General features: G+C 42.4%; 1 protein-coding gene across 1 annotated transcript; it reads right to left on the bottom strand.

The window, feature by feature from the left end:
- Window positions 1-1466: 1466 nt before the first annotated feature.
- Window positions 1467-10330, bottom strand: mrpl42 (mitochondrial ribosomal protein L42). Its single transcript, XM_034074990.2, has 5 exons — window positions 10208-10330; window positions 9323-9377; window positions 8987-9071; window positions 6739-6902; window positions 1467-1590 (listed from the first exon to the last, which is right to left on the bottom strand). The coding sequence occupies exons 1-5, from the start codon at window positions 10284-10286 to the stop codon at window positions 1545-1547; spliced, it is 429 nt and encodes a 142-aa protein (XP_033930881.1). The 5' UTR covers window positions 10287-10330; the 3' UTR covers window positions 1467-1544.
- Window positions 10331-11534: the final 1204 nt, after the last annotated feature.

Genomic DNA, 11534 nt, shown 5'->3' with positions numbered 1-11534 from the left:
ATGGGTGTGGTTTCATTCATAAGCCATCTGTTTGATGTCGAGTGCACATGACAGAGGGTGGGTGAGCTTGTGCTGTCATTTTTCTGTTGACCGTTTTGTCCATAGTTACCATGTTTTGATTTACTTAAATATCCTTAAAACTATATTGCTTCAACATGGACTTTCTTTTCCAAAACACGTCACAGTTTAAAGCCAAGTTTAGCCTCTCTGCGACTCAAATGTAACTGGGGATTGAGCCGCCACACAAACATTTTGGCATCTACAAACGGTATAAAGAAAGGTCTTCATGCCTTGTAAGGCATTTAGCAGTGATGAAGGATCCTCACTAGTCCTTGTTCTGTGTAAAAGTATACAATAATTTATTTAAAGGACATATGAGGCTCCAGCTGTCTGTGGATATTTCCAGGCTTACTGTCTTTCTAATACGAAATTCCCTCCTTTTGTAACAGTCCTTCCACTGCAGCTCAAATGTTCAAGCTTCAAGGCTTGTAGGCCTATTTGTCATACGTACATAGCTACAACGTAGTTATGTCGATGATTTTTTTTACAATCTTGTTCAGAAATACAAATATTGGACAAAAGATCAAAATGGTTGCAGTTCATTTACCGGTGACTACGAATGTGTGCATCAAGTTTCAAATCCAATAGTTTGTCACGATATTTCAATAATGAACTCATCATGGAGGCGCTAGAGGAAAAGTCAGACGATCAGTAAAAACATGTTTAAATGCATCCTCTAGGGACCTCTTAAATGTCAAGACAATTGCTTTCATCGTTCAAGATAAGTCAGTCCGAACCACCAATGTAAACCCAATGGTGGCACTGCAGTAAAAGTCAGAGGTTTACCAAAGTCGGTAGGGTTCATCCTCCTGGGATCACGAATGTCTGTACCAAATTTCCATCCAATGCGTCCAACAGTTGTTGAGATATTTCAGTCCGGACCATCTATAGAGCCATGTCTTTGGCGTGTTTTAATATTCAAGATTGAGAAATAGAAATTCTAAGACAAAAGTAAAAGTTGCTTTATATTTGTTTTAATAGTATAGTTTTATAAATGATGGCATGTGGCTGTCACGCATATACAAAAACTCAAAATCTTGCCATGTGTATTTGTATAATTATATCTTGTAAAATAATTATGTGTTTGCATAAAAGCAGCACAACAATAGAACAAGCCCGAGGTGAAACCTGGCACAACACATCTGTTGTCTTTCGATGAGATAAACACAGGGTTTGGAGGTTACCGAGGGTGATGGGGATTAGGATCAAATAGGGGCAGTTTCGAGTCACCTAAAACTTTAAAATCGACCCAAAACTCAGCCGAGTATAAATATGGCCACTTTCTGGTTAAAACTGCAATTTTTTAGCTATTGTCTGAATATGCTTATTAATGCAATGTATTGTGCAAATAGCCCAACATATGCAAGTAAGCATCCGGCACTGACTCCAAAACACGACAACACGTGTAATATTTAACAGTTTATTATACATCATTGTGACAACACAAACAACATTATTTGCAATTCTGAAACTCTGGCCTTCAACTATCTGTCCTTTGGGAGATCCTTCTTCCTGCGTCTCTGGTGGTACCTGTGAACAATGACAGAAGGAAATTAATGAAAATCTATGATATATTTTCTTTCAGCTCTTACATTTTGCATCACAATAAAAAAAAAAGAACAAGAAGCCAATTCACACTAAGGCAGGACATGGTCTGTTTGCCAGCTCATAGAGTTAACCTGAAAATGTCAAGTGCCCCAAAGCCTTATTTTAGAAATGTATAGTTCGGGTCCCAAGCACATGGAAACTGCCGGATGCTAACTTGGGCAATTTGCAAATGTACTGTAATTAGAATAAGCAGACAATAGCTGGAAAATGGTTTGGTCGATCTGGACAATTTTGGAGTGTTTTTTTTTGGGTGTTATTGAATCAATTTCTGACATTTTGAGGACCAAAAATTACAGTATTAAACAGAAGTAAGATAAGATAAGATAAGATGGACTTTTATTAATCCCCCGTGGGGAAATTGTTTCTCTGCATTTGACCCATCCTAGTGTTAGGAGCAGTGTGCTACCATTTTGAACGGCGCCCGTTCAAAGTGTGGGGAACGGTGCCTTGCTCAGGGACACCTCGGTAGCACTTGGTCGCGACTTCGCCACCACCGCCCCTGGCCATATCTGTGAGCTGATTTTGGGTTTTCCCTGGAAGTGTTTCCTTGTACGATGTGAGGGTCTAAAGGCCCTGACACACCAAGCAGTCACCAGAGGACTAGCTGACGCTGAAGTCGGCTGTTGCCATGTGTCGCACGGGAACACACCGCACCGACTTCAGTGCGTGAGTGGCAATAACTCTCCTTACCAGCAGGCGGCGGTAGTGTGTATTCGTCATTCAAAAGAGGCAACAACCGGAAGACAGAGAAGAAGAAGAAGAGTATCTTTTCTCCGTAATATCATACAGAGCTGGCCTCTCCTGGATCAAGGTGATGAGCAGGTCTTCGTTTGCATCATTCCAGATCGCCATGATGAGATGAAAATGAATAGCAGTCTGTGTGTGCCTTCTTAAATCGTTTGTTTACGTCCCTCACTTCCGCTTCGCTTCTCATGCACTGATTTGCTAGCTGAACAGCCAATCAGAGTGATTATTTGGTCCGACTGCCAGACCCGATGCATGGCCGATTCAACATGTTGAATCGGCCATGCATCGGGTCTGGCAGTCCAAATAAGGCGTGTCACGGTCGACGGTGCGGGACACACCAACCTGACTACGGCGCCGCGAATGCCCGACAGCCTCTGACGGCCTCTGACTCCCAAAATCGGGTTGGTGTGTCAGGGCCTTAAGGACAGAGGGTCTAAGGACAGAGGGTGTCGTATTGTCATACTGATATTCTGTACACACTGAAGTCCACTGAGACAAATGTAACATTTGTGATATTGGGCTATATAAATAAACATTGATTGATGCATTTTGGGTCGATTTTTAAGTTTTAGGGGACTCAAAACGGCCTTTTTAAAAAATCCTAATCCTCATCATCCTCAGTAACCTCCAAAACTGTGTTGTTGGTTGATCTCATCCAAAGAGAACAGATGTGTTGTGCCAGGTTTCGCCTCAGGCTTGTTCTATTGTGGAGCTGCTTTATGCAAACAATGCTTTGACTAGATCAGTGTCCGCGGACCACTGGACCGCGAGTACATTGGTAACATTTCACATTTGAAATAAATAAAAACATTTAAACGTTACGCACTCTCGCTGGAATATCTCCGCAATGGAGCGAGCTTAACTTTCACATTGATGTAGCGCAACACCTTCGTCACACACGTTGCCACTTGTTTGTACCATTTCCAGGCGATTTGTAATCTGTTCTAAAAAACTGTTTTTTATTTTATTTCAAGAAGCATATAGAACAAACAATGGATGTCTTTTATGAACATTTATCCATGCTGAAAGTAGCTTTGAGAGATAGAGATTATAATATATGCGTCCAATGAAGCTTTGCATGCAGTCTGTTGATGATCAGAGGCTGCAGAAACGTAGGCAGACCACGCAGGCCAGCCCGACGGTCACCAAGGTTCATGTTTTAATAGCATTTTTACAAAAAAAGCCCCGACGAGCCTAACGTGAAAAATGGCTTAGACCTCAGAGAGTTAGACTTGGGCCTGCGACCACAGATTTACTGTATTTTTATATTTTGAAAATCCACAGCGGAGGTTTGTGTCGTAATACATGCGGTGTATTTTGCATTTCTCTCAGTACGCCAACGATCTGTTGGACGTAAACACCGTTATAAATGTAGTCTACATTTCATAAGAGGTGTAAAACCTGTGAGCATTTGAAATCGCATTTGAACGAAAGGCTTATATAATCTGTAGTTGTCTTGTTGATTTAATGTGTGAACGAGGCGATGTAGAGAGGTCACGTTAAGCTGTTGTTATTATTAGGCTATACTTTGTTATGTACTGTTGGAGTGGTCATGTCAGTAGTAGGTGCTGAGCTTGATCCACTACAATTTGCATATCAGGCAGGGAGAGGCGTAGAGGATTCAAAGCTTTTTATACTGCACACCCTCCACAAACGCCTTGAAAAGCCACAAGCCCACGCTAGGCTTTTGTTTGCTGACTTTTCATCAGCATTTAAAGGTCCCATGTCATGCTTTTCCAGTTATCACCCGTCCCCTTGTGTGTTATGAAGGTTTTTCTGCATGTAAACGGTGTGCAGAGTCAAAACCCTCAAAGTACACCCTGTAGCGAGTAAAACACAGAAAATAAACAGAAAATACCTCCCCAAAACGCCTCGTTGATACGTCACTGTCCATTTGATTCTTCCGGGGACATCATGATGTCATGTCGTCCCTGGAACGAAATGGACCAATCCGTGGAGCCGTTACGTTACGTCCGCGGAGCCGTTACGTTAAGCCCCCGCTGATTGGTCCAAATTGACCAATCCACGGACTTCCTCACACACTCAGTGCAGGCAGCTCTGCTGATCTCTCCTCCCGGGCTGCAGGCTGATAACAGACAGTTGGGATCGCGGCGAAATTCTCTCTGCAGACCCATTCTCACAGCGTTTATCAACCTTTTTCTTACTCGATATCAAGCCACACTTATTGTTGTTACTTCGGCTGTGACTTTGTGTGTGCTCAGGGTGAGTTTGGCTGTGTATCGCTAAACAAGGAAATCACACCTCCACGGAGCTTAGCGCGATTCACAACGTCCCGACTGGTCTCGACCAATCGGAGCACACTGGCCTCACAGGGAGGGGGGGGGCAAGAGCTGCAACGAGCCGTTTAGTGGAGAGAGTGAATACTGCTGAATACACGGTGGTGGCGAAGTCCATAGGGACTTGGACTTGGCAACTGGAAGGTCACCAGTTCAAGTCCCGGCAAGACAAAGTGCTACCGAGGTGAGGTGTCCCTGAGCAAGGCACCGTTCCCTACACTGCTCCCCGGGCGCCGTTCAAAATGGCAGCACACTGCTCCTAACACAAGGATGGGTCAAAAGCAGAGAAACCATTTCCCCACGAGGGATTAATATAAAAATCCATCTCTTAATCTTAATCTACACATACTTTACAGAGATGCGAAACCAATGTGAGTTTGGAAAATTGCACAATATAAATCTATTCTAGTAGACCTCAACAATGGAATTCAGTGGAAATGGCCATGACATGGGACCTTTCACACAATGCAGCCACATCTCCTGGCGGAGAGCCTCTCATGTCTTTTTAAACTGCCCGATCAACTTGTTTTATGGATTTTAAACTTTCTAACTAATGGAGAGCAGAAGGTGTCAATGGACACCTCTCTGACTCCGTCATCACTTCCACGGGCTCGCCCCAAGGATGCGTTCTTTCGCCCCTACTTTTTATAATGTACCGTACTTTTCGGACTATAAGCCGCGACTTTTTCCCCCATTTTGTTGTACAGCTAACGGCCACTAGGGAACCTCCCAAATCTATGGATTTTACAGGTACAATTAACCAGCTTTAACACTACGGGCTCTATGACCGGTCCACGCCCGCCACCTTTAAGCGGCGGGCTCCAGCAGGAAAAGCTGGAGGCCGGAAAAGAGTGAGACAGGTCGCGCGCCAAATTGAAAGTGGAACCGAGAGACAGAACGAGAGCAAGACAGACGGACAGTTTAGCTGCTGCGGCTTATACGCAGGTGCGCTTTATAGTCCGAAAAGTACGGTACACTGATAACTGCAGGAGCATGCAAGCCAACAGCGACCTGGTTAAACTCTCTGACGACCCCGCCCTCTTGTCCCTCCTTAGCGGCTCAGAATCAGGAGTGTGCTCTTGCTGGTTTTATTTCCTGGTGTGACGACAGTTTCTTTCTGGATTTAAATGTCTCTAAAACCCAGGAATTGATAATTGATTTTAGACGTCACAAGGACGTTCCTAAGGAGTGCAATTTCGATGACCACCTCAAATTTGATGTGAATACTGAGTGTGTTGTGAAGCGGGGTCAACAGAGAAGGCACCTTCTTCGCAAACTGAACTCTTTCTCTGTCAGGCCTTTCATTCTTTGTCGTTTCATTGAGAGCCTTATTTGTTTTTCTTTTATCTGCTGGCTCCATAGCCTCACACTGAAACAGAGGGACTTAAACTCCTTCTGTACCAACAAATTCTGGAAAGCAGAGCATTCTGGCCTCTCCAGGTCGTGTTCTTGCACCGGAACTTCGTCTGTTGCCATCAGGGCGTAGACGTGCTCTACCTGCTCTAAAGACTAATCGCTTTGCAAAATCATTCATCCCTTCTGCACTCAAACTTTTAAATTCTTGAAAGGCTTTTAACTTGATTATTTATTTATTATTGTGATGCTTTGAACTATTTATCGTGTGAATTGGAATGAACCACATCTGTGCTCCCGGGTGTTTTTTTCCTGTATGTTCCTGCCTGTGTTCATGACATAACCAATTGCCCCTTGCAGGATTAATAAAGTTGTTGACTGATTAGATATATTTGATAAATACACGTGGCAAGATTTTGAATCTTTGTAACTGTCAGAATTCAACATTGTCAATAACCCCCCAAAAAACCACTAAATAATTGCCATTCTTTTGGTATTGTCTCCTAGTTAATGAAACTAAGCCAATTGTGCAAGTTAGCATCCAGCAGTTTCGATGTGCTGGGGATCCGTACTAAACCTTTCTAACACATTCATTTGGGGTACCCAACACTGCTGGCAAGTAGACTATAAGTAAAGATGAAAAGCACAATGTGTGTGTAATGTATGTACTTACTGTCCAACTGGGTACCACCGGTGTTTGGTGGTGAAAAACATCTTGCTCAGCTCCTCTATGGTCGGGCCCTTTTTGTCCCTCAGCACCTCCTTGCTGAGGTGGGCCTTTAACATCTGGTCATGTGACTCAATCGGGTTGTTCAGGGGGTCCGTTCGCTCGATAGGCTGCGGGGAAAAAGTAATTATCAACAAAGTTCCCTCTAACTAATTTAGTCGGTGTCACGTGACTTGAATTTTGAATTGAGCCGTCCCTTATAGATACCGTCACTTTATTAGTGATGGGAATTACGGTTCTTTTTAGTGAGCCGAATCATTTGAGCCGGCTCTTTTTCGGCTCCTAAACTCTTCATGTTACCACAGTTTACCACGGAGCCTCTGTTTCGCCACTGCGAGGCTCCGGCGCTAGCAGCTTACGCGCGTGCTCCACTAGCACCCCCACGCCAAGGCTCGCCGGCAGTACACTTCCCGTCACAGGAACACGCTTTGCTGGCGGCGAAAAGAATCCCACCAGACTCCTTTGCCCCTCCAACAGAGAGATGTCCTGGTCCTTTTTCCTTTTCCTCATTTCAAGCGATAAAAACTCTCGATCTTCTCACAAATTATTATTTTTAAAAGTAGGGGTTATATCGGCGATACTCCGTATTTGACTGATTATCGGTATCGGCCTTTTTTTTTATCAAATTGCCGATAAAACTTTGGCTCTGATGCGGCCGTTTCTCTGGCTGCAGTCACCACTCTGTGCACACGAGCAATGTCCCGCCCACAGCGCTATCTGATAGGCTATTACTGAAGATTTCCAGGCGGGACCTTCTCAGATTACAGGCAGGTGCGAAAGAACGCAGACACCGACTGAACGCAGACACCGACTGAAGCAAGAGCCATGTGTTAAACCGAAGTTCAATAAACATCCCTATCCCCTATGCTGAAGTTTCAAAAACACCGCAATTCTATCAGTTTCCCAGTTACACAGGGACGCGGGAAGTCAGTCAGCGTGCAGCGTCTCGCAGCGGAGTAACTGTGGTGCGGGGGGGGCTGCGAGTGGAGCCTCACAGTTTTTCAGGTTGATATGTGAAGCTCGTTAGCTAGCCAACATGTATCGAGCAAATGTTTAGCAAAAATATTAGAAGTGAGGCTACTAGACTAACGTTAGGTCTACTGCAATAGCCTCACTTTTAATAGTTTGCAAAACACTGTTGCACCCACTCTGGGAATGCCCAGCGGTAAAAAAACTTTGGTCAGAAGTAATATCCCTAATGTCTGAATCTTTAAAAGTTAATTTCCCTACATGTCCCATTGCATGCCTACTGGGTCTCAAGCCAGACGGCAATGTTGCAAGGACTGCCGATCGGCTCTGGACATCGGGCTGTTTAGCCACAAAAAGACTCGTCCTACTAAACTGGAAGGAACGCAAGCCTGCTTTACCAGGGACTCGTGGCCGAGGGAGCATCTGGACCTGCTGAACACGGAGCGTGCAGCTTCTCTGCTGGGGATTTTGAGGGGAGACGGGAGGATTGCGGTTCACTATCCGCAGCTCTTCTATCTGACCCTGTCAATATGGCATCTCCGGTGTAATGTATAAGGTATTGTGTATGTCACAATCAGCTGTCTTAGGAAGTCATCCTTGCACCCCCCCCCCCCCCTCCCCCGTTACGTTTTGTTTAGTTGTTACATGTTTTGTTGCATGTTCTGTTATCTGGAGCAATGTCTGTTTATTTTATAACTGAAAAATAAAAATATATAAAAAAATTAAATAAAATAGTTTGCAAAACCTTAGCTAGCACTAGTAGCACTTATTGGGATTGTATGCTAGATAGACAGGCATTGTTTTGATATAATAAATTAAGCATTATTGTTAGTTAAGCATGTCAGCCTGCTGCCCCACTTCTTGTCTCTCTCTAACTCATAGCAGATGGCTGCACTAAAGAAAAGGGCACAGAGAGGAAACCAGTTGAAAGATGTTTAAAAGTTCATTAAACATAATATATGCTTAAATGCATTTCAAAGAAGTTGAGTTGGAGTTAGTGTTATTCTACATTTTGACAAAAAGATCTTCAGATTTTACTGCAAATGTATATCGGTTCCAAATATCGGTATCGGCCTTGAAAAAGCCATATCGGTCGATCCCTAATAAAAAGCCTTTGAATCTACAACCACTTTTTCTCCAAGTGTCTTCTCGGACAGCACATGAGCAGCAAGGGGGCAAAACATGAGACAGTTTGACACATTGAGGCTCTGGATCCCTCTCTTACCTGGGTGAGCTCATAGGGAACGTCAACATTGGGATGGTAGCACACGATGGTTTTCCCATCTGAGGTCACACCAATATCCACATTGCTAAATCAAAGAAAATTAGAGGTTATTATCCTGATCACAAGTACATTTATTTATTAAGTATCTTTATTCCAGAACATTTTAATGCGCTTTCTTCCTTTCTTTGGTTTAACTGAATACTTTGCCGATGATAAAACCAACAGACGAAGTATACATCCTTCACAGTTCATACATTACAGTACGAGACAAGCAGCGTATCTAAAGGTGCACTTTTAACACATATTTTTTAAATAAGTAATTCAATAAGTTCTTACTGGTTATCATCAAGTGAGGGACCACTGGACTTCTGTCGCATTGGCACCAAACATGCTGCAACAGAAAACAAAAAACAGGTGAGACACACATATAGTGGTTTAAAGTAACTAAGTACATTTACTCGTTACCGTACTTAAGTACAATTTTGAGGTACTTGTACTTCACAGACTTTACCAGCTTTGAGAACACTTTAATGATCAATCATTAAAAAACATCATATATATTATTCTGAAATGGACCAATCTGCACAACGACTACTTTTACTGTCGCTACTTTCACTATATTTTGATGAGAATACTTTTCTACTTTTACTTGAGGAACATTTTGAATGAAGGACTTTTACTGAAACAGAAGTATTCCTACATTCTGGTACTTCTACTTTTACTCAAGTACAAGATCTGAGTACTTCATCCCTCTCTGCTAATATATAAAACGCTTTCATCCCTGCACTATGCACACTATAGTCTTTGATGTCAGGGTTTGATGTCCTTATAGGACACAAAACGTCGCAAGTATGACACATATCAAGATAAGATATACTTTATTGAACCGCAAGTGTGTTAAAACAAGGCATTGCACAGTTCTGAAAAATAAAGAGTAGAGAATAAACAAACATAACATATAAACATCTCACATTCATGCCAGAGCAAGCATGCATTAAGGAATACTATTATTCACAGTTATTCGGTATATTTTATACATGTTTACAGGTAAAACACAGTTAGCCAAATGTTAGTGTTTACCTTCTGAACACAGTCTCAAGGTTAGCCTATGTTAGCATTGCTAGCTACACCATTGAGCTAACGGTTATAAACGGTTACAAAAACACCACCTTTAACTTCAGTACTTTCATACATTTTTAAATGGATAAAAAAAGAACTTACTTTGTGCATGTCTTAATGTGGTGCCGTTAGAAAGTCGAGTTAAGAGACTGTGTAGTTTGCATAAATAACCCGACGCCATGCTCAGTTATCAACGGCTGTGCATCACTGAAATAGTTCCGGCTTAGACTCAGTCACTTTGGTTCCACTTGTCAAACGAAGTGAGGAAGCAGTCATTAAAAATCCATTACAATTGTATACTGTATATACGTGCACATTAAATGTACTACAAGGACATGTTATTGATATTAATTGTAGTATAAATGTACTTGTATAATTGTACATCTGAATTTTCATTTGAATATGCTCTAAAAATAAAACAGTTGAAATAACAAATAAACAGCAATGTTCAGATCAATTACTTATTTATTGTTTAAATAAAGGTGAATGTATTATTGTGTTAAGAACACTCTATAAGCATAACACGTTACATCTGTTAATAATGGCTGACTTTTCAAACTGAAATGGTCTCGACGTCCTCTACAGTGGACATACTGTAACATTTAAAAATTAAATAACATAAACAAATATATAAAATCCTAGTTTTATCTTATGTTGCAGGGTCTTCAGGATTCATTTTAGGCAGATGTGGTTTCTGATTTGTAAAATATTATAATTCCCTCTCCAAAGGCCCATCTTATATATTTGAAATAGTATGCTTTTCCATAACATCTTCCATTTTCACAGTGAGATTAAAAAGATTCCAAAAATTGTTGTTTTTGAAATTGACTCAATTTCATGTTACTGTCAGGGAATAATTTGCCCTACATGTTTACCGTTCGCCCTCTGACGCTGCGGACCAACATTGAGCAGCCTTTATCTCCCTTAAGGAGGGGCTGAGGGAATAATTTCGCCCTACATGTTTACCGTTCGCCCTCTGACGCTGCGGACCAACATTGAGCAGCCTTTATCTCCCTTAAGGAGGGGCTGAGGGAATAATTTCGCCCTACATGTTTACCTTTCGCCCTCTGACGCTGCGGACCAACATTGAGCAGCCTTTATCTCCCTTAAGGAGGGGCTGAGGGAATAATTTCGCCCTACATGTTTACCTTTCGCCCTCTGACGCTGCGGACCAACATTGAGCAGCCTTCATCTCCCTTAAAGGGGACCTATCATGCAAAATGCACCTTTGTACGTCTTTTATACATGAATATGTGTCCCCGGTGTTCCAGGGAACTCACCAAGTGTCAGAAAACACAACCCTCTCTATTTTCCTCCTTCGCCAAATCTCTAAAAAAGGGGCTGCAACGGATCTGAAAAAAACGGATCCACATTCCAATACTTTTCTACGTCACAAAGAAGTGCTCCGCTTATTGGTCAACTCTCCACC

This window comes from Pseudochaenichthys georgianus, chromosome 23 (genome assembly GCF_902827115.2).
Source record: "Pseudochaenichthys georgianus chromosome 23, fPseGeo1.2, whole genome shotgun sequence".
In the NCBI taxonomy this organism is placed as follows: Eukaryota; Metazoa; Chordata; class Actinopteri; order Perciformes; family Channichthyidae; genus Pseudochaenichthys; species Pseudochaenichthys georgianus.
The sequence above is the reverse complement of the archived record's forward strand: the minus strand, read 5'-3'. Positions and strand labels throughout refer to the sequence as shown.